The 24,693-nt window shown below is 40.4% G+C and overlaps 1 protein-coding gene across 2 annotated transcripts in view; it reads right to left on the bottom strand.

Moving 5' to 3' along the window:
• LOC137658512 (phosphatidylinositol 4,5-bisphosphate 3-kinase catalytic subunit delta isoform-like) overlaps nt 1–24,693 on the bottom strand; it is a 119,702-nt gene that overhangs the window by 64,250 nt on the left and 30,759 nt on the right. For both annotated transcript variants that reach the window (XM_068393289.1, XM_068393297.1), the window contains exons 4-10: nt 22,092–22,315; nt 20,998–21,226; nt 19,618–19,733; nt 13,254–13,370; nt 11,916–12,044; nt 11,552–11,681; nt 9,961–10,148 (exon numbers count right to left, since the gene is read on the bottom strand). In XM_068393289.1, coding sequence (XP_068249390.1) covers nt 9,961–10,148; nt 11,552–11,681; nt 11,916–12,044; nt 13,254–13,370; nt 19,618–19,733; nt 20,998–21,226; nt 22,092–22,315 — 1,133 coding nt within the window. The remainder of the gene's footprint in view (nt 1–9,960; nt 10,149–11,551; nt 11,682–11,915; nt 12,045–13,253; nt 13,371–19,617; nt 19,734–20,997; nt 21,227–22,091; nt 22,316–24,693) is intronic.

Here is a 24,693-nt window from a genome sequence, read left to right as displayed (position 1 = left end):
GCCGCAAGGAACATGTAGCCGTTTCAGATGTGAAACCTATGTTCCTGCTGAAGGCGTGGATCTCACTTACTCTTTTACCTGTTGCTAAGCACACGAGGAAAAGAGTTTCTAATGTGAGGTCCTTAAAAGAGGCTGATTGGAACGGTTCAAATCCTGATGACATTAGGAACCTTAGGACCACGTCTAGATTCCAGCCTGGAGTGGACAACCGACGTTCCTTTGAGGTCTCAACAGACCTAAGGAGGTCCTGTAGATCTTTGTTGGAGGAAAGATCCAAGCCTCTGTGGCGGAAAACCGCTGCCAACATACTTCTGTAACCCTTGATCGTAGGAGCTGATAGGGATTTTACGTTCCTTAGATGTAACAGGAAGTCAGCAATCTGGGTTACAGTGGTACTGGTTGAGGAAAACTGCATTGGCCTTGCACCAGCTTCGGAAGACTTCCCATTAAGACTGATAGACTCTGAGAGTGGATGTCGTCCTTGCTCTGGCAATCGTTCTGGCTGCCTCCTTTGAAAAGTCTCTAGTTCTTGAGAGACTTTCGATAGTCTGAAGGCAGTCAGACGAAGAGCGTGGAGGTTTGGGTGTACCTTCTTTACGTGAGGTTGACGCAGAAGGTCCACTCTAGGAGGAAGAGTCCTGGGAACGTCGACCAGTCATTGCAGTACCTCGGTGAACCCTTCTCTCGCGGGTCAGAGGGGAGCAACCAACGTCAACCGTGTCCCTTTGTGAGAGGCGAACTTCTGAAGTACCCTGTTGACAATCTTGAACGGCGGGAATGCATACAGGTTGAGATGGGACCAATCCAGCAGAAAGGCATCCACGCGAACTGCTGCTGGGTCTGGAATCGGAGAACAATACAAGAGGAGCTTCTTGGTCATCGAGGTAGCGAATAGAACTATGGTTGGCTGACCCCACAGGGCCCAAAGTCTGCTGCAAACATTCTTGTGAAGGGTCCAGTCTGTGGGGAAGGCCTGACCCTTACGGCTGAGGCGATCTGCCATGACATTCATATCGCCCTGAATGAGCCTCGTTACCAGCGTGAGTTTTCGATCTTTGACCAAATGAGGAGGTCCCTTGCGAACTTGAACAACTTCCTCGAATGAGTCCCTCTCTGCTTGGAGATGTAAGCCAAGGCTGTGGTGTAGTCGGAGTTCACCTCCACCACCTTGTCAAGCTGGAGGGACTTGAAGTTTATCAAGGCCAGATGAACTGCCAACAACTCCTTGCAATAGATGTGAAGTGTCCTTTGCTCCTGATTCCATGTTCCCGAGCATTCCTGTCCGTCCAGTGTCGCACCCCAGCCCGTGTCCGATGCGTCCGAGAAGAGACGGTGGTCGGGGGTCTGAACAGCCAAAGGTAGACCTTCCTTGAGAAGAATGCTGTTCTTCCACCACGTTAGAGTAGACCTCATCTCTTCGGAAACAGGAACTGAGCCCGTCTCTAGCGTCAAGTCCTTTATCCAGTGAGCAGCTAGATGATACTGAAGGGGGCGGAGGTGGAGTCTCCCTAACTCGATGAACAGGGCCAGCGATGAAAGTGTCCCTGTTAGACTCATCCCCTGCCTGACTAAGCATCGGTTCCTTCTCAGCATGCTCTGGATGCATTCTAGGGCTTGGAAGATCCTTGGGGCCGACGGACAAGTCCGAAAAGCTCGACTCTGAAGATCCATACCCAAGGAAACAATGGTCTGGGATGGAACGAGCTGAGACTCCTCAAAATTGACCAGGAGGCCCAGTTCCTTGGTCAGATCCATAGTCCATTTGAAAATCTCCAGACAGCGACGACTTGTGGGAGCTCTTAAAAGCCAGTCGTCTGACGGAGCCGGACACAAGATCATGATACTGCTGCACAGTCTGTAAACTGTCAATCATGGGCAAGCGAGGAAGTACAGTGACAACCCGAATCTGTCTAGACTATCTGGGTCGTACAGACAACTCCTTAACGGGTTGCTGAGGTTGCCGCACTGCGTCACAACAAGTCCCTTCTGTTGGTTGTTGAACGTCTTCCCCGTGACACATTGACTCCGTAAACAAAAAATCCTCTAACAAGGACTAAGCTTGGACTGCATGTCATGCAACACAGCTCAAGGTCTATGGGAGCAGGTGTGGTAACAGACGGGATTAGCGGCTGAAGTGGAACCATTACCTTCCCTGTAAGCATGTAATGCTTAAATAAAAGTCCATAAGAGGTTATGCAGCTAAAGGCTCCCTCCAAATGACAGAGTCCTCAAGGGAATATCAGAAGGAGGGAGAAAAGAACTTTCTCATCTACAGGGACCTTATCCTAGAAAAGCTAAGTTCTCTGAGTGAGGGTTCACTGGTGTAAAAGCAGCAGACTAGAAGGCAACGTTATGAAACTGCTTGACAGTCTAGTGAGTTGGCAACAACCCAAGATATGTTGAGAAGCATGCGGTAAGGTATGCAGAGCATGATGAATGCAGAGTATGCTGTATGCAGAGCATGCTGTATGTAGAGCATGTTGTATGCAGAGCATGCTGAATGCAGAGCATGCTGTATGCAGAGCATGTTGTATGCAGAGCATGCTGAATGCAGAGCATGCTGAATGCTGAGCATGTAGTAAGCAGAGCCTGCTGTAAGGAAAGCAGAGCGTGTGCATGGCGTTTAACATTCTTAGAAATTCCATGACCAGTGCTAGAGTGCTTTATGCATGCTTGCATGGGGTTTAAAAATCAACATAATGTTTACCTTACATTCATAACTCATGATTCATATTTTTGCCATGGTTTGAAAATGGAGGTAAGGTATGCTGAACAGCAGAGTCAGAACGAGCTGGAACAACAACAGTGGAAGGTGCAGAAAGTTCCTGTTCCTGTGGAATGAGTGGAGCGTGAAGAGACCGAGGTTGCGCAGAACAAGGTAAAGTTCCCGCAAGCAGAGGTGTCTGAGGTGCAGGAACAGGGTGCACGGGTTGAGCTCGGTGCAGCAGCTGAGGAGACTGACTCACAGGTGGAAGAGGTTGTACTTCCACCGAGAGTTGCACCACCGGTGGAGCAGCCAGGGGAGGAGGAGGAAGAGTGGAGTAATCCTCCTGATCCCAAACCGAAGGTTGCCTTAAAGAAGGCTGAGGCTGAACAACACTGGGAACAGCGAACACAGAAAGAGGTTCAACATCGTACGCCTGGCAGAAGGTGCTGCGACTGGGTGCAGCGAGTGCAGGCGGGTTGAGCACAGGCTGAACGGGTGCAGGTGGAGGTGCAACACTCTCAGCCCGACATTCACGCAACAGGTCCGAAAGCTGTGCTTGCATGGACTGTAGTAGAGTCCACAACATCGTACGCCTGGCAGATGGTGCTGCGACTGGGTGCAGCGAGTGCAGGCGGGTTGAGCACAGGCTGAAAGGGTGCAGGTGGAGGTGCAACACTCTCAGCCCGACACTCACGCAACAGGTCCGAAAGCTGTGCTTGCATGGACTGTAGTAGAGTCCACAACATCGTACGCCTGGCAGATGGTGCTGCGACTGGGTGCAGCGAGTGCAGGCGGGTGCAGCACAGGCTGAACGGGTGCAGCCGGTTGGTGCACCACCGGTGCAGGCGGGTGCAGCACAGGCTGAACGGGTGCAGGCGGTTGGTGCACCACCGGTGCAGGAGGAGGAGGAGGTGCAACACTCTCAGCACGACACTCACGCATCAGGTCCGAAAGCTGTGCTGCATGGACTGTAGTAGAGTCCACAACATCGTACGCCTGGCAGGTGGTACTGCGATCAGGCGGAGCGAGCATAGGCGGGGGGGGAGTGTAGGCGCACTCTCAGCCCGACAAAATGATGACTGAGGAGAGTCAGAGCTAACCCAATGACTGCATCCGGGTTGTTGAACTTTACTTCGTACGTCTGGCATAGGTCTGGACTTTACGTTTAAGAGGTCTAGAGACCTGAGACCAGCGTTACTCTGCCTTATTTTCTCCTCTAAATCTCTTCTGCAGACGAGCAAAATAAGGGCTCAATCGTCTGCGGGTGGGAGTGACGGTCTCGGTAAGACACGCCCACAACCACCGAGGATACTTCTGTGCGCCGATCAAGGCCTGCCGAACCCTTTTGCCCTTCGACATTGCTTCTCCCCTGGGCTTGGGAGCTTGCAAGAGGTCCCGGACTGGGAGAATGACTGGCGCGCACAAAAGTACCCTCACGCATAACACTGACATCAATCACTTATCACTTTGATTTCTGTTTGCACTTATTTCACTGAACTCGAAACTTTAAGTGGTTTGTACCTGAAACACGCAATTCTATCCTTCTCAAAAGTTAGTAATTGCGAAAACAGAATTACAATGTAACAGAAAAATCTAATGAAAGAAAATTCAGTGGCTGGAAAGAGACTAAACACTAGATCACTCTAGAAACGTTTAGTTTCTTCCCCTAAAGAGACTAGGGATAAGAGCAAAACGATAACGACGTTACTCGTACGCCTGGCAGGCTTGAGTGAAACGTTTATCCTCTTTCTCCCTCCGTCTCTATCTCTCTCTCTCTCTCTCTCTCTCTCTCTTGACTTAGAACCTGAGAGAAGAGCCCAATCATATATATCGTTAAAACATATTATTGTTAAAGGAAAAAACTGAAATATTTCCCAAAAGTTCCTTATTAGGATCAAAACCATTAAGTTAAGAAAGAATGAACAAAACGCTAGACACGGTTACTCTTACTGCAATGTGAAACCGTGAACATTCTTTCTCTATCGTAACGATAGAGTGCAAGTTGAAACGTTCTGAACGTCAACAACTGCCGAGACAAACAAAACGTTAGTTCAACTTTGAAAAAGTACGAGACTATCAAAGAAATTCTTTCAAAGACCTTAAAATAGCATAATATGTTAACAGGTAAAACCGAAATGACGGACTCACGATAATTAACTTCGGTACCAAGAAAAGACCGCCTACTATTAGGAAGGTCGAATATAAACAAATATAAAAATTAATTTTAATAAGTTTATAATAAAAGGAAGTTAATCGAAGAGGCCTATAAGAGGCGGAGAGATATAAAATAAATCTATAACTTTTGTTAAGCAAAATTAAGAAAGAGAGTCTATACTCTCTTAGACACCAACACTTCCGTCTAAGGGAAGGGTCGGCCATTGAAAGGTGAACGAGAGTTCATACTCTCTTCGTCACCAAAATTAATCAAATTAATTCCAAAAGCTAACTAAGCTAAAATAGAAGTTTCCAGTAAAGCGACAGCCGAAATCAAAGAGAAATACTTCACCAAAGTCGTGAAAATACTCCAAGAACATAAGCGTATCCCAGAACGTCTTGCCGGAAGCACGACAGAGGAATAATTGAGGAGGTGTCAACAAGAAGTACTTGAGTACCTGGCCACAGGTGGCGCTGGTAAGTACACCCCCTTCTAGTATTGTGATAGCTGGCGTATCCCTCCATAGAATTCTGTCGGGCAACGGAGTTGACAGCTACATGATTATCGGGTAAGTTTAATATTGAAAAATAATAAATCTTATGGCATACGACTCATCCTAATCTACGGAGCATATTTTAGAAAAAGAATGATAACAGAATCTTAATAATAAAATGTATTACTTTAATACTTACCTGTGGTTCACTTGGCTTTCTCAGTGAAATTCTTACTTTTCGACGTCTATCATTAAAAATTTAAATAATTTCAACTCCCCCCCCTAGTCTTATTTTGCTCTTAACTCCACTGCGTACTTGTACTTGATGTATTTTCTTCGAAATGTGATGGATTTGTCCTTGAATCATAACCCAAATATTCATCAAATTTCGTAGAAATTAGTTCAGTATTTTTTGCGTAATGTTGTTCACAAAAGAAAAAAAATTAACTAATAAAATATTTGCCATTTATTTAACATTGTGATTATTTCAAAAAGTACTGCTGTGCACTTGTACTTTGATGTGCTTTATCCAAACTGTTACAGATTCATCCTTGGGTCATACCTAACATGACTACTAGGTTTAGTGAAAAGCAGTACAATAGTTTTCAAGTGGCTCGCAAACAAATTAATAAACGACGACAGGGGTGACAACATATCCTTCACAAAATTTTCTATTTAGGCATAGGAAACCTTTTAACAATTAGGTTATGCTATTGATTATTTTATAGATAATTCTAAGAGAGAAAAGTTTTTAACACTAAATAGTAACTGAATGAGAAACTATTCTTATCACTTGAGCTAATAATTCAATGACTAAAAAAATTATGGAAAATCTTTGGAGTATGTATCATCATAGAGGCCATCAAGAGATAGCATATAATAAAAAGCAGTATCAGATCACATCTAGAGTAACTTATTTGGATACCTTCAAAAAATAATCAATTAGATAACTCATCAGACTTGAGTTCTTCCTCTGCATTAGCCTCATTCCTTTTCCTATCCTGGCAAATTCTCTTTAATGAAGAAACAGGCTTTTCCTTTAGTTTACTTCTAGCGGAAAAGTTTGCACGTGCTCTAGGCAAGGGATTCGTTTCAGCAGCAGATTAGTAGTATCTACATTTATGCCGCTAGGAAAAACTCAAGATATGCTAGTGGCCTAGCCTAGGTTCACATTCATTTGAAACGTGATTCAATCATTCTCCCATGATCTTTCCTATTCTACTACAATACCCATACGATATTTCAAGCCATTAATATCCTGGGGTTACAGGGTAGACTACACAAAACTCTGGTCGGTTGGGAGGAGATCCCAGATACTCCTCAGAAAGTAGTTCGAGGTAAGTACTCCGTGTTGGAACAAATAAGTATCAAGTGGTTGATAAGAGCCCTGCTTCACTGAGCGGCAGGATATTAGGATCCAATCTACCAGCTCAGTTTTCTATCTCAGAATTCAGGGATCCTAAGTGCTGACTGGAACACTTGGACCAGAAGGACCAGAAGTAACTCAAGAATGCAAGACTCCATATAAAGGCCATCAACTTCACCAGTGCTTTACCCCATCAGAAAGCTTGCTGAATGGTGACCTAGACTCACTTGACAAAACTTGAAGAGTTATCCTAGGGTTCAAAGCAGAGTAGGTTAGGCTAGTATCAATACCTTTGCCTGAAGACTCACTGGTCTTCTTAGATTCACTAAAAGAAGCAAAAGCACTGTAATCAACTGGCTAGTCTCTTCTGAGTATTTCCTTGAATTAAACGTGTGTTGCTTTAACATATTATTATTATTATTATTATTATTATTATTATTATTATTATTATCATTATTACTAGCCAAGCTAGAACCCTAGTTGGAAAAGCAAGATGCTATAAGCCCAAGGGCTCCAACAGGGAAAAATAGCCCAGTGAGGAAAGGAAATAAATAAATGATGAGAATAAATTAACATTAAATTATTCTAAAAAGAGTAACAGCGTCAAAACAGATATGTCCTATATAAACTATTAACAACATCAAAAACAGATATGTCATATATAAACAATAAAAAGACTCATGTCAGCCTGGTCAACATAAAAACATTTGCTCCAACTTTGAACTTTTGAAGTTCTACTGATTCATTCCACAACTTGGTAACAGCTGGAATAAAACTTCTTGAATACTGTGTAGTATTGAGCCTCATGATGGAGAAGGCCTGGCTACTAGAATTAATTGCCTGCCTAGTATTACGAACAGGACAGAATTGTCCAGGGAGATCTGAATGTAAAGGATGGTCAGAGTTATGAAAAATCTTATGCAACATGAATAATGAACTAATTGAACGACGGTGCCAAAGATTAATACAGTATCTAGATTAGGAATAAGAAATTTAATAGACCGTAAGTTTCTGTCCAACAAATTAAGATGAGAATCAGCAGCTGAACACCAGACAGGAGAACAATACTCAAAACAAGGTAGAATGAAAGAATTAAAACACTTCCTCAGAATAGATTGATCACCGAAAATCTTGTAAGACTTTCTCAATACACCAATTTTTTGTGCAACTGAAGAAGACACAGACCTAATGTGTTTCTCAAAAGTAAATTTGCTGTCGAGAATCCCACCTAAAATTTTAAAAGAGTCATACAAATTTAAAGAAACATCAATACCGAGATCCGGATGTTGAGGAGCCACCGTCCTTGACCTACTTACAATCATACTTTGAGTTTTGTTAGGATTCAACTTCATACCCCATAATTTGCACCATGCACTAATTTTAGCTAAATCTCCATTAAAGGATTCACCAACCCCAGATCTACATTCAGGGGATGGAATTGATGCAAATAGAGTAGCATCATCTGCATATGCAACAAGCTTCTTTTCTAGGCCAAACCACGTCATGTGTATATAGTATGAAAAGTAATGGGCCGAGAACACTACCCTGTGGAACACCGGATATCACATTCCTATACTCACTATGGTGCCCATCAACAACTCATTGAGATCTATTACTTAAAAAATCAATAATAATGCTAAGAAACGACCCACCCACTCCCAACTGTTTCAGTTTGAAAACAAGGGCCTCGTGATTAACACGGTCAAAGGCAGCACTAAAATCAAGGCCAATCATACGAACTTCCTGACCACAATCAAGGGATTTCTGTACAGCATTGGAGATTGTAAGAAGGGCATCACATGCTCCAAGGCCTTTACAAAAACCAAATTGCAAACTAGTGAGTAGGTGATTACCTTCAGCAAACCTATTAAGACGTTTTGCCAGAGGAAGTTCAAAAACTTTAGATAATATGGGAGTTACGGAAATTGGGCGGTGATCAGTGGGACTTAAGCTACCACAAACACATTTACATAGAGGAGTAACATTACCAATTCTCCAACAAGTGCTAAAAGCTCCTATTCTTGCTAACTTGCGCAAAATAACAGATAACTTTGGAGCTAAGAAATCTGCTGTCTTTATAAAAAACAAAGGAAAAATACCATTTGGGTCTACACCTCCATAAGCATCAAGGTCCATCAACAGAGCTTTAATCTCACGCGATCGAAAAGCTAAACTAGTTAGTTTAGCCTCAGGAAAACAGGAATGAGGAAGTTTCAAGTTTTTCATCAGTCTGTTTACTGTCAAAAACATCAGCCAAAAGGGTTGCCTTTTCCTTTGGACAGTGAGTGACTGAGCCATCTGGTTTAAGTAAAGGAGGAACTGTTGCATCTACACCAAAGAGAGCAGATTTAAGGTTAGACCACCATTTATGTTCCTGAGTTGTACCAGAAAGGGTTTCTTTTATGGTTAAATTGTATTCCTTTTCAGTTGAGGCATAAACTCTCTGAGCAAAAGCTCGAAGCTGAATATAGTTTTTCCAGGTCAAATCTGATCTGTTACCCTTCCAAAGTTGATAGGCCTCCTGCTTCTCCAAATAAGCATGTCTACATTCATGATTGAACCACGGTTTGTCCTTCACTCGGTACCCTAGCACACGAGAAGGGATACGCCTATCAATTATATTGACTAGATTCTCATTCAAAGGGACAACAGGAACTACACTACTATATAATTGTGACCAATTCAAGCACAAAAGATCATGCAAAATCCCATTCCAGTCTGCTTGGGATTTCATATAAATTTTACAAGAGTATGATATATCAGGGACAGGCTGCTCAGTCTTCACTACTAATGAAATCAAAGCATGATCAGATGTCCCGACTGGAGAACCAAACCAACCTTACTAGTTATAACGCCAGGGGAGTCAGTGTATACGAGGTCCAAGCAATTACTAGACCTATGAGTAGCTTCATTTATGATTTGCTCACAGCCTGATTCAGAGGCAAAGTCTAAAGAATGAGAACATGATCCCATAGCAATAACACGAAAGCATTGAGAATACTGTAAAGGCTGTGACATACACAAGCCTAGATCATTGCCATTTACTGCCATATTGTCTCAACACTGTACTGCAGGACAAAGCCTATTGAAAAGAATGAAAATGGGAAATTCTTAAGTTTTAGGTTATAAGGCAATAAAAAACAGGATCTGAGAGAGATGCAATATGAACATCAGTGTAGTCTCATAAATATAATAGCTACTCGTACATCAAAAAAAGGTAAAAAAGACTAAATACTTGCCTCTACTTGGTCGTCAAATTCAAGATTGAGCTTTGATATTGTTCCAACTTGAAAACTGAAATTTTCTTCAATCGTCCAAGAGGATATGAAATTAATACTCTTCTTCTTTAAAGTCATGCTGGAGAAAGAATTCCGAAGATGTTTCACCCCACCGTCTTCTATTCTCTCATATATATTATCTATGTCAACTGCAAAAGGAAAATAAAAAGTTTTAAAATATAACAATAGCCAATTCTCAGTAACAAAACATTGCTATAGTTATTACTGTCTTAAAGTTTAGTTAACTTAAAGTATTATAATAATAATCATAATTATTATTCTTGTTGGTGATTGCTACCTCAGTGGCATTAATTTTATAGGAAACCTTTTCTAAGGTTCTTATAATTTTCTTTTCATCATTACTGCTTTCTGCTAGTAATTGTCCATATCTCCACATAGGTGGATATATAGAGTCGTGCGATCAATACTACTTATTTACTACACACAGCATAAATGAATACAGATTTAATCTAGTCATAATCAGGTTTTTTTCAAGTTGTTAAAATGTTTTGAACAGTAAAAATAAATGTTCATCATCAGGCTAGATGGAATACTAAAGATAAGAGTTAATGAATTAGCTATCTATATGCAGTTTGTAGTAAGTCTTGATGTGGGGGTGGGGATCGAAACCTGGATGTAGATCTGGGGTTGCTGAATAGCTTAATAGAGATCTAGTTAAATTTAGTACAAGGTATAAATTTTGGAGCATGAAGTTGAACCCTAACAAAACTAAAAATATATACTTTATATATAATTATGTATGTGTATACATTGTATGGTATGCATGAGTACTGTATATATACAGGATAACATTAAGCCTTTTTCAATAACAGGGTATTACTCTTGAGAAAATTAGCAAATTGTTACTGTCATATTATACATACATACATACATACATACATATATATATATGTGTATATATATATATATATATATATATATATATATATATATATATATATATATATATATATATATATATATATATATATATATATATATATATATATATACATATCCAGTATATATATATATATATATATATATATATATATATATATATATATATATATATATATATATATATATATATATATATATATATATAATTTACTAAATATGTGTCTACATTAAAGGAAGGAGAGAGAGAGAGAGAGAGAGAGAGAGAGAGAGAGAGAGAGAGAGAGAGAGAGAGAGAGAGAGAGAGAGAGAGAGAGAGAGAGAGAGAGAGAGAGAGAGAGAGAGAACAACTTCTAGTTTCTTTACTTATACAGATTAATCAAAAGTTTTGTTTCATATATTCAAGCTTCCTCCTCTTTCTGCCCATTTTGTATAAAAAAAAAGTTCAATGATAAATTAAGAATAAGAAAGAAAATACAATATCAAAGCAATTGACCGCAATAGAGGATTGCTTACTTGTCAGATTCCGATTGACTGGGGGATTGCTATTGAGTGAAGCCTGACTTAGTGACACTAGAGTAGTCAAAACAAATAAAAACATACTGAAGGTAATAATTTACTGTAGCTTATCGGTAGAAAGGTTTTAACTTACCTTGTATAGTTCCCCGATGAACAATGACTAGAGGAATTGGAGAGACTTCATCTTGGCACACGTACTCCCTGACGTACATATATTGCGACAGTGGAACATTTGAGATAAAATACTCTTCTTTTCCCGGAGCCTGAAATAGAAAATCAATGATAATTATAAAATAATATGGATCTATACAGCATATTTGGTATGTATATGGGAGATAAAAGGATAGGGTATGCTTACATTATTTCAAGAAACTTAATTAGCTATACGAAAAAAACTACTTTCTCAAATTTCATGTTTAATCAAAATTAAGTGAAAATATTCTTTTAACAGAAATTAGATAATAAAGTATAACTGTTTAACAGATTATCTATCTCACCTTTAATACATAACTGTCTTGTGCTTCTTCCATAACGAATGTGAGTGCTAATTTTGCTAATACGAAATCCATAAGGAATTCTTTTGTTTTGATATCTGGCCTTACACGAAATGTAAAAGTAGACTGAACCTGCAATGTGATAAGTTTTAAAAATTAGAAAAAGTCAACCTTCAGAGGTCAGTTTTACATCTTCAGAAACCTGTATACCATACAAGGTAGAGAGGCTTAGTAATCCCTAACAACATATCCATTTGTTTACATAATCTACCGTAGCAGATATACATACAAGTAAGACGTTTAAGAACACAACTTATAAGTATTAATAGAATATAAGTAATTAAAAAAGGACTCTGCTAGAGATATAAAATTGAAATATCCACTAACATTTACATTTAAAGCGTCAAACGTTAAAAAACTGACAAGCCAAGAGATCCTACAGGCTGATGAGAAATCAGGAGCCTTCGGTAAAGAAGAAATATTAGACATGAATTCCTTAAAACAGCTTACTACCCACTTATAAAAAAATATGCATGTGTATATACATAAACAGTAAAATTATTTAATTTTCTCAACTACCTGTACATATATCCCATACAAATCTACTGATAATAATTAGCCCACTTCATTATTACAAAATGATCATTATGCTATAATCCTTTATGAAATGAGAAAGATCAGCCATCACTACACAAATGCAGACAGATCATTAGATCCCTATATGTACTAATAAGTAAACCTTATTCACAAATAATTACGAATCCTACAGGAGTACTCCATGTTTAATTCCCAAGAAAATTGTCCACTGGTGGGAGAAAATAGCCTTGTGGAGGATTATTTTTCTTATTTTTTAGTTGTTGTTTGTCAAATCCTTAACACAGATGCACACTTATGCATGCAAAAATCAAGAATGACAGCACAGGAGAGGACTATTAACTGCCACTAATGAAACCTTAGTCTGGAAGCACATAATATAAATCTTAAAAATCTTATCTAATTTTAAACTTCACTATTTCTTAGCTTAAAATCACTTTTTTTCTTAAAGAAACTAAGCTAGGATAAACTAAGAACATTTAAAGTACATTGCCCTGACATTCAAATTATTTGCAGTCATAATTAATAGAAATGCCCAGTCCTCTTATTCTGGTTCAAGTTAAACATGCTCCCCTATTTCCTAGGGGCAGGTTCATAAACATATTTCACATTCTGACATCTGTAAATGCTAACCAAGAAATAAAACTTTTCTTCTTTTGATGAGTCTCAAGATTAATAAATTTTGATTAACCCAAAATCTTCCAGGTAATATTACATGAATGAATGAAATCACTAGCACACTTGTACCTGCATTGAGGTGTCAAATTGCACTGAGAGTAAAAGCTGGCCATCTTGAAGGCGATCGGATATGTACAGAGGTAAATCTGGATTACTAGCAATCCGTGCTGGATACTGGTACTGAACCTGTGAAGAAAAACAATTTTAAGAATAAAAAATCATGCCAGAGAAGCAATGAACTTTCCCAAAATCAATTCAGATATATCAAAATAATTACAAAATGAACAATTATATGAAAGCTTATTCTTTAAAATTTGTATGAATACTCTCATAAATTCTGATATCTAAGAACATATTTTTAATTCACATAGCTTCAAAAACAATTTCATTAAGAGCTAGACCATCTCACATTATGGATAATGTGAGCCTCTATAATTTCATGCCTATGAGGATTCCCTTTAAAAGATGGGTACAATATAACTTCACAACTTTGTTCATCTCCATTCGCTATGCTTTCTCTCCTCAGAAGAAACAGCAGAGGTAATAAAACTTAGAGCAAGATTTCTTTTTACCTACTCTATACTCTTGTCTTTACAATGAGTATTTCTACTGTTAAAACACAAGTTGGGTGTCGCATTAAAAAATACACATTATCTGCTACGCTGAAAATCATATAAAGTTATTTATTTTCTATTAAACCAAAAAATTTCATGAAGAAATAAGACCAAATCGAATACCTGAACCTTACTTTTCCAGATGGAAATTACAAGAAAATTGTATTTTTAACTCACAGCATAGAACTAATCTATCTAATTGTAACATAACTAGGTCAGTAGCCGAGACATAAAACAATGGTCTGCCACTAAGACAGGAGGAGGTACTGAACTGTATATAAACTCAAATGTTTGTCTTTTGCTAAACTATGAAATCTTAAACCATTCGATCTGAGTCTGACATACACTTAGAGAAAAAGAGAAACCAAAATACTACTACTATATTTCTACTAAGCTATTAACACTAAGCTGTGAACACAGAGAAGGGATTAGCATAGATTAAGATCAGTTTTATGCATAAATAATAAAAACTCGTATCAAAAAAGACGAAACACATTATCATCAAAGTAAAGAGCCAAGTATCCTAATTACAATTATTAAATACACAAATAACACCACAATTGAGAACTACATCTTGTTGAGAGAGAGAGAGAGAGAGAGAGAGAGAGAGAGAGAGAGAGAGAGAGAGAGAGAGAGAGAGAGAGAGAGAGAGAGAGAGAGAGAGAGAGAGAGAGAGAGAGAGAGAGAGAGAGAGAGTGTGTGTGTGTGTCACCTATAAATACAGTATATGAAACTAAAGAACATGAGACACGCAAGAGGCCACGAAATGAGAACATAGACCTCCAAAAAGATGTTATGAGAATTTGGCATACCCATTCTGATAGGTGTTTATGATGCCTCGCAATAGATGGCACTGAGGTACCAATAACCTCCAAGTGGGGAAAGGGATATAAAGGAGGGAAGGAGAGTTCTGATTTTTTTTTCTATTTATGAGGTCAAGGAGCAGCACCTTCAAGAAAGGAAAGCCTAATGATCCCCAGGAAGACTCATTTCATTAAGAAATATTCTTTGAGATTAAGCTTGCAATTCTTTAGAAAAAAATTCATCTAAACACTTTTAAATAACTTAAAACACTAAATAAATTTGAAAAATGATATTTCCATAATAAAATAAATTTTTGAACATACCCGCTGGTTATATAAGAATGGCTAACATCCCTGACGCCTCGGCAGAACTATTCAAAACTCGCGGCTAACGCAGGTATGCCAGGTGTACACTACCGCCCTGGTGGACTACATGTAGAACTACTCCAACTTGTTCAGAACATGATCCCTCCTGCTGAGTCTGTCCGCACTCACATTCTTGGCTCCTTGAATGAATCGAGTCAATAAAAGAATGTTCCTTTCCTTTGCCCAAAGGAGTAGAGATCTCGCTAACTCGTACAGAGACTTCGAGTGGGTCCCCCCCCCTGCAACGCTATATACGCTAGGGCTGTGGTGCTGTCCTCATTGACCTGAACCACCTTGTCCAGGACTAGATCCTCGAATCCTTTGAGGGCAAAGTGCACCGCTAAGAGCTCCTTCTGATTGATATGAAGAGCCCTCTGCTCCTTTGTCCAACGCCCTGAGATCTCTCTTCTTCCCAGTGTTGCTCCCCACCCCGAATTTGAGGCGTCTGAAAACAACACGAGGTCTGGGTTCCTCTGCTCCAACGAGAGGCTCTCGCTGAGTTTGTGAGCATCGTTCCACCATCGAAGATGTGTTCTGATCGTACTCATAATGGGAATACTCTCCTTGTCGAGACTGTCTCCCCTTTTCCAATGAGCATTGAGGTGGAACTGAAGGGGGCGTAGGTGCAATCTCCCCAGAGGTGTAAACTTCTCTAGAGACGAGAGGGTTCCCAGAAGACTCATCCATTCCCTTACTGTAGTGACTTTCTTCTCCATAAAAGCCTCCAGCCTTAGAAGAGCTGATTGAACTCTTGCAGGCGACGGAAAAGCCAGAAAATCCTGACTCCGAATCTCCGTCCCCAAATAAAGGATCTTCTGGGATGGAGTCAGCTGTGACTTCTTTGAACTCACTAGAAGTCCCAATTCTTTTGTCAAATTCAGGGTCAACTGAAGGTCCTTCAAACAGTGATCGAACGAGGGAGCTCTTATCAACCAATCGTCCAAGTACAGGGAGGCTCTGAAGCCCCTCGAGTGCAGCATGCTCGCCACATTCATCATTAGTTTTGTAAAAATCAGAGGAGCTGTGCAGAGGTCAAAACATAAGGCTCGAAACTGAAAGACGCCCTTCCTGTATACAAACCTCAGATAACGTCTGCAGCTTGGATGTATCGGAACATGGAAATAAATGTCCTGGTGGTCCAATGAAACCATCCAGTCGCCTTTTCTCACAGCTGCCAGCACAGTCTTCTGGGTCTCCATGGTGAATTTCGAGTTCTGGACGTAGCGGTTGAGGGCGCTCACATCCAGAACCGGTCTCCATTCCCCTGAACTCTTGGGAACTAGGAACAAGCGGTTGTAAAACCCTGGAGACTCCAAATCCAGCACCCTTTCTATCGCTCTCTTTTCGAGCAGAAGCGACACTTGAAGGTGCATGGCTTGCCTCTTCGGTTCTCTCTTGTACTTAGGCGAAAGATCCACAGGATCTTCGGCTAAAGGAGGTTTTGATATAAAAGGAATTTTGTATCCTTCCTTTAGAAGACGTACGGACCAAGGGTCCGCTCCCTTCTTCTCCCAGGCCTACCAGAAGTTGTTTAGCCTGGCTCCCACTGCTGTTTGAAGGGGAGAGCAGTCAGACCCTGCCTCGACTGGGCTTGGCTCCTCTTTTCCTTTGCTTCCTTGCCTCTGGTTTGCAAGTACTTCTCCCTGTAGGTTTACCTCGAAAAGGCTGAGCAGAATGAGAATATGATGTCCCCTCCTTAGTTCTACGAGAAGAGAAGGACGTAGGCAAAACCTTACTGGCTATTTTAGTAACCAAATCCTGAGTAGCCTTCTGAGTTAAATTTGCAGCCACTTCCTTACCTAAATCCTGCGGAAAAAGAGCCGAAGACATGGGTGCAAAAAGCAACTCCGATCTCTGACATGGAGTGACCCCCGCAGAGAGGAAGGGACACGAAGTAGCTCTTTTCTTTATAACCCCTGCAGTAAACAAAGCAGCCAGTTCGTTAGAACCATCCCTGACTGCCCTGTCCATACAAGACATACAGTAATTTGGATAAGACTACTTGTGTCTGTGTCCTTCATCTCCGTTACTCTTCTGCTCAAGGCTCCCAGTGACCAGTCAAGTAAATTAAATACCTCAAACGCTCTGAACAATCCTTTTAAGAGATGATCAAACTCCGACATTGACCACCACACTTTAGTCTTTCTCATGGTTAGGCGACAGGAAGAGTCCACCAGGTTTGAGAAGTCTCCCTGCGCAGACGCCGGAACTCCCAAACACAAGACCTCTCTCGTCTCTTACCAAACGTTCGACTTAGAAGCTAACTTGGCTGGTGGAAAAGTGAAAGTCTTGCCCAGAGCTTTCCTTGAATCCATCCATGCTCCCATCAATTTCAATGCTCTCTTAGAAGAGCGGGAAAGCACCATTTTTGTATAAACAATTCAGAGATTGGAGCTGTGCTTTGACCCAAGCGTTGATCTTCCTGTGCAGGCGCATCAGTGGCGACATGGGCGTGCTTGCGTTGTTCCATATCCACATCTAATTGACAGTCATTCGCCTTGCGTTTGCTGTCACGATTGATTTTATAATAGAATGAATCTAGTTGGCGCTGCCTCTCCGCCGCATCCTGGCGTGTCGCTCGCGCTGCCACTCCACGGCGTCCTGGCGCGTCGCGCTGGCGCTCTGCCCATTCATGACTCGACTGGCGTGGGTTGTCACGCTGGCGCTTGGCGCCTCCCTGGCGCAGCTGCTGACGCTCAGCGCCTTCATCAATTAACTTCTGAGCATTGTCACGCTGCCGCTCAGGCTCCGCTTGCACCTCGCGCCTGCTCCCATCCTGCCGCTTCGCGGCTCGCTCCGCCATTTGGCGAACGTCATCACACTTAGACTGACAATCGGCTGTAAGCTCTTTTAGAAGCTGCTGTGAAACAGAGCTCCGCCGAGACAAATCTATCTCAACCTGTTGCTGAACAGCGAAACTGGGAGACCACCTGTGCAATATCACGTCAGCCCCAGAGACAACAGGCCGCCTGTGCGACAACGGGTCTCCCACCGACGACTGACGCCCAGCCTCACTGTCAACAGCCGGTCGATAAGACTGCATCATCGACGAGGACTGTTGTTTCATATTCAACAACATAGTCCACCTTGGATCGTCTTGAGAAGATAATTGTGTAGCCTTTTCTATAGCGAATTCGTTCTCTTCATCGCTTTCCAATAGTTCACCCCTTTCGGGATTAGAGTCCCAGTCCGAAGGGAGAGGCGGAGCATGAATCGTCACACCCGAACCAGAAATTAACTCCGCATCCGAATCAATTACTCTATCTCCATCGGAATCCACATTCGAGCGCTTCGCAGATGAACACTCGTCAAGGGACGGAAAACGTTCAGGTGTTTCCCAATGACTACAGCCCGGCTGTTGCGGGGAGGAAACGTGCCGCTGTTCCACTAACTGAACTTTCCTCTTGATTGGTCTAGAGGCTTTACACCACTTATCGTCATGTGACCCTTCATCTGAAGAGGGGGACAAAGCATTAACCTCACTTCTTCTATGGTGAGGGTGAGCGAACTGAGCTACATTACCAGGATCACTCGAGGAAACGTCTACATGATTGATGGAGCCTCTCGTTCCCTTTCGCCCTTCAACATCACTTCTCCCATTCCAGGAGCTTGCCAGAGGTCTTAAGCTAGGCGAACGACAGTATTGCACAGGCGCGCCCTCCACAACACTTAACACATTCGTCGAACTTTTAACACTTGATTGATCACTAGTACGACCACTTTTAAGTAAATTAATTTCTGACATCATCTGTTTTTTGTCCGCCACTGAAGATTCAACCCTCACACCGAGAGCTTGAATTGCGGACAACATCTCCCTCATTGTAGGTTCTTTAGGATCTTGATCTACCACTACGGAGGAAGAAATAGGATTAATGACATCAGACCTAGATAAATCCACAGAACTGGAAGAACTACGTCTAATTCTCTCTTTTCTAATCCTATCTTTTTCTAACTTCTGAGTATAACGCTCATAAGCTACCCACTGACTTTCCGTTAACGAAAAACATTCTTCACACCGATCCCCATAAGTACACAATTTTCCTCTACATTTAACACAAATTGTATGCGGATCAACAGAACCTTTAGGAGGGCAAGTATGACAACCCTTACTACACTTCCTATAAACAGGGAAGGGGTCGGCCATATTGAAAAGTGTCAAGAGAAAATTAAACAATAACAAAGGTCAAAATAACTAAATAACCTCAAAATAATAAAGATTTCAAGAAAATTTAAAAAGGAAATTACCAAAACCAAAGCCAAAAACATAAAGACAGAGTAAATCACCAAATAAACCATCCAATTGAATGTAAATAGCGAGTGAATTTTCAACGTTCTGACCAGTATGGTCAGCAGAGAAAATCTGAACAAGTGGGTGCAGTTCTACCTGTAGCCCACCAGGCCGCTAGTGTACACCTGGCATACCTGCGTTATCCGCGAGTTTTGAATAGTTCTGCCAAGGCGTCAGGGACGTTAGCCATTCTTATATAACCAGCGGGTAAGTTTTATGTTTAAAATTAAACACTAACACTGTATAGATAATAAAAATCAGAGCAAATAGTTTAAATGCTAAAGAATGAAAAGGTCAAAAAGAATATCAAAATATGCATACTGTATATTAAATGCATAAAGAAAAATATATCAAATGCTCACCTGCTCTATCCAAGACATTTTATTTCTAGTTGCAACCACTTCATCACAAACAACTTTCATATTCCAACGAAACTCATTCACTTCTGGGTTTTTCAGATCGTCAAATTTTTGGAGATCTGAAACAATATTTATTAAGTAAAAAATTTTAATACTGTGATGAAGATCCAAAACTGTACGCCAATTTTTACTACAAATGCCACTGCTGCCTCAACTATGTTAGAGGTCTCTTGCTTGAAAGTACACTATTCTATCGGTTTTCTCTTACTCTTGTTTTTTTAACAGCATGCTATGCAGGCCTAATAGACAGGACATGGATGCCTATTGGTTCATCAATAGGTTCTCTTTTCCCTATCTGTTCCTTTATCTTACTCTATGGTGTTTATTTTTAGAAGCCATCAATACTGATCTTCCTTCAGTTGAAGTAACTATCCTAGGGGTACATACTAAGCCTTGCATGGTGTTTCAGATTGACCATGTTGACCCATTTTATTTGACATTTTATCTTTATTAGTACAAAAAGCATTATTTTCTCTTTGTATGGTTGTGTACATCATATTTTTCTTATTATTGAGTTTGTTTTCAATATGAGACTTTTTATTGTTTTTAATTATCAATTTATCTGGAGATACTGTATTAAGCAAAATCCTGGACCAGTGCATCCTAGATCTCACAAGTATCATTTAATGTATTGTAATATTTGTAGACTAAATGGCAATTTTAGAGACCTTAGAGCTGCCTCTAGACATTATGATATTCTATTATACTCAAAAACCAGGGTTTATCAAATGAAGCACTTCTCTAGACTAACTATTCCAGATTTTAAGAAACCAATAATTCTGAAATGAGATGCCATTCTTTGGGCAAGGGGATATTTGGCTAAATAGGCTTGTCTATCTTGAACGAAATAAGACAAATAAATTTCTAAATCATTACCAAACACACGGGTACCGTATCCCTAAAAGGCAATAAGTTCTGAAACAAAATATACAGTAGGGGTAAAAGAAAATATAACATGGCAGTTTGATTACCATAAGCCAGCTGTTCTACCCAACACATTAAGATTACTTAACGTTTTTTATTAGTATTAATATTTTCCTTTAATCTGATCTCTAGTTAATCTTAAAAAGACGAGGCATCAAATATATCTATTATTCTTTACCAATAATTTTAGCATAATTAAAATTAAGTTGTACAGTTTACCTCAACAGCTGAATCATAAATAATAAATACGTATGTAACAGTAAGAATGCCTATCAATGTGAGAAAAAAATTTAAATGGTTGGCTTCTGAAAGTAAGGGAAATAAAATACCCCAAAAATTAATAATTCTTTCAAAGAATTTTACATAATATGAACATATATAATCCACTGATGAATTTACCTTTGCCAATCAACGTTCCAATCTGAAGATTGAGAAGCTTTTCGGTTTCATTGCCCTTCCTCTCCACGAGTTTCAAAATGTATAAGAATGGGTTGATTTCTTGTAAGCATTTAGTTTCATCCATCAACTCAATCCTCTCAGCTTGGTTACTGACACAAGAGAAGTGATATAGAGAGAGGTCGTGTAAGGTCCCAAATAGCGGGTATTCGCTTGCATGATCCCACAGTTCCTGAAAAAAATATGAAAAAATATATCGGTAACAGTCAAATTCTTACTGATCACCACACAATACCAAAGAATATTTAAGTAAAACTTTAATTATAAAGAGATATTATTTGAATTTAAAAAATACTATCATTTCACATAGCATATAAGGAAATTTATTCTTATCACTAAACCCATTACTTTTTGTTGCCAAGAGATTTGTGCAAATTCTATGAAAGAAATATGACAACTGCTGTGAAGGAGATTCTTCAGCTGCCATTGTGATTACTGGGTAAGAATATAAAAATAATAGTTTTGAGCTTAGTTATAAATCATTTAACCTAATCCTGAACCTTGACTTTCCCTCAACATGAAACACAAAAACAAAAAATAAAAAATAAAAATCAATAAAATAACTTGGTACTTGCCAAATTACAGCTGATAAGTTATACTCTTAACATTCAGTTCTGATATTGAAAACAGGAGAAATTGCTTTACCTAAATTAAATTCTATTAAGTATTTACAAAAAACAAAGTTATCAAATAAAAACTAAATCAAACTAAAATACTGAATAAAGATTTATATGCATGTGCAAACTTACCTCAAGGAATAGTTCTTTTAATTGCTAACAAATTCTCAAGAATTTCAGTTACACAAAAAAGAATGATGTAAAAGTAACAGTTTATGATAAACAAAATTGTAATTCTAAGCAGAATTTAGAAAAGTATTACCATTTACACATGTCCTGGACAAGCGTCTAGCACTGTCAATAAACATGATTGCATCTAAAGATGAAACAAGTCCTATAAAATAATTAATTAAAATACTGAATGCTCTTACATAAATGGGGTCCCATGCAATTGAAAATGTAAACTACGGAAGAACTAACCTCTTTAATTTCTGCTAGCGTTGCTGTTATACTGACATTTTGAGTGATGAGGATACTGTTTGGCATCAGAAAGTCAACTAACACTGTTGTTGGGGAGGCTGTGGGTCCATGATGAAGCCCAAACTGTTCTGATGCAGACCCAGCCATTGTTGGTAGGGGAAAGTTAGGTGGGCGCGGCTTATGCATTGCATAAACCGAAAATGATTGCATGTCCCCAGTACCGCCTGTAATGGAAAATTTCTTAAAATATTTCTTCGTATCCTGAAATCAATATCAGATTCAAGATAAACTGTATTCTAATGAATTGAAACTTAAAAACTAGGAATTTTTTATAATAAAAAATTTATTCATATCTTTACAAATACCTTACTGTACTTTTATAAAGCCTGTTTAAGCATCTGAGGAATCATTGCAAGGTTTGGAAAAGCAAACTGATTCACTGACTGTGTTGACTATACCAGACTGGTTGGGAAGAAGCACTTCAAGTAAATGTAATAGGTATGTATTAGAAAAATAAATCTATCACTTCAAATCAGTTAATTTTACATTATTGAAAAGCTGGATGGTATAAGCCCAAGGGCTCCAACAGGGAAAATAGCCTAGTTAGGAAAGGAAATAAATAACCTACAATAGAAGTAATTAACAACATAAAATATTTTAAAAAGAGTAACAACATTAAAATCACAAATTTTCAGTAATTTGTATTTTTCCTAATAGTACTTACCTCGAACTACTTTCTTAGGAGTATCTGGGATTCTCCTCCCAACCGACAAGAATTTTGTGTAGTTTCCCCTATTTCCGTTTTCTGTACTGGGTCCCTCTGTGGCGGATGGATACTCGCCCTGAGGCGACCCGGGTCAGCGTGCGAGAGCATGGAGCTAGGTCTCGGTAGTCAGTAAGCTTTTGATAACTATGGTATCGAACTCCTGTAAGACACTCGGGGAAGGATGGGCGGGCAATAACCCGAAAGTAGTTCGAGGTAAGTACTGTTAGGAAAAATACAAATTACTTAAAATTTGTCATTTGTTCCAACACGGAGTACAGTACTTACCTCAAACTACTTTCTTAGGAGACTTTCACCTTAGGAGGCGGGGGGGTGGACTTACAGGCCTGCTAGATTTCAATTGATTGAACCTTGATAGGAGGCTAGGTTCTAGCTGAGAATAAAACGGGATAGGAGACTCGGGGAGAACTACGCAAAAAACTTCATAGTGTCTATGTAACTCACCTCTGTGAAACTTCATCCGAACATGGGCGTCTCCAATGAACGATTCTCACATGGGCGGAGGAAAGGGAAAAGGAACAGAGGGGAAGCAGGAAAAAGGGGGATAATAAGGAAGGAACTTGTGTCGCTTGGAATTACTTCCCACGGGCTTCCCCGGGGCTTCAACCTTAAAACCTGTTGGAGCGCGGAAATAACTGGGCTGATGGAGAAGGAGTCCAGAGACTTCCTTGTACAGTCCTTCAGGTAGTGGGCTGTAAACGTGGACTGTCTGGACCATGTACCCGCTTTCAGAATCTGGCCCACCGCCATGTTCTTATCAAAGGCCAATGAAGTGCTCAGACCTCTAATGTTATGGAGGCGCGGTCTGCCCGGCACCGTGGATCAGTCAATATCATAGGCTTTCTTTATGACTTGTCGCAGCCAGATGGAGATGGTGTTCCTGGACACTACTTTCTTTACCGGGCCCAAAGAGACAAACAGGCTCTTAATCCCCGCCAGAGGTCTGGCTGTCCTTTCAAGGTATTTCCTAACTGACCTGACTGGGCACAACAATAAATCTCCAGGATAGTCTGAACGCGGAATTGCTGGGACCGAAAAACCCTCGAACCTGGGTTCCCAGGAAGCAGGATTCTGCGTTTTGGCTACAAAGTCAGGCAAAAACTTGAAACTTGGTCCTTCCACCCGTACGAGTGCGAAAGCTCATATGACAACCCGTGGAGCTTACTGACTCGTTTAGCTGAGGCCAAGGCGAGGAGGAAGACCGTCTTAAGGGTAAGGTCTTTGTCATGAATGTTCCTGAGGGATTCGAAGGGTGGCCTAGAAAGGGCCTTAAGTACTCTGGCTACGTCCCATTGCGGTACTCTAGAGGAATGTGGAGAACACGATTGTTCGAAGCTCCTAATGAGCATCAAGATCTGCCGAGAGGCTCCTAGATCGAGTCCCTTGAGGAGAAAGACCTGACCCAACGCGGCTCATACTCCTTTGATGGCCGGGATAGATACCTCAGGTGAACTAGGAAGTCCGGTACCTTGTGAATAGAGGCATCCAACGGCCTGAGGTTCTTGGTAGACCAAGACTGAGGATTTGCTCAGATAGCCAGTCATCCTCGCGGCAGTCTTAGACGAATATCCTTCCTTCCTCAGCAGACGCTCAATAACCTCCACTTGTGTAGGCGGAGGGATCAAGGGTTTTCGTGAAACTTCTCGAAGTGGGGCTGACGGAGAAGGTCTTCTCTGTTCGGAAGCGACCACAGTGGGAGGACCGCTAACTCCTTTAGGTCTGCGAACCACTCTCTCTCTCCGGCCACCAGGGCGCTACCAAAGTCATCTGCAGGTTCTTTGCACGTCTGACCCTGTTGAAGACTTGTCTGAGTGTCCG

Source organism: Palaemon carinicauda, chromosome 1 (genome assembly GCF_036898095.1).
Source record: "Palaemon carinicauda isolate YSFRI2023 chromosome 1, ASM3689809v2, whole genome shotgun sequence".
Taxonomy (NCBI): Eukaryota; Metazoa; Arthropoda; class Malacostraca; order Decapoda; family Palaemonidae; genus Palaemon; species Palaemon carinicauda.
This window is presented reverse-complemented; position numbering and strand designations above follow the sequence as displayed.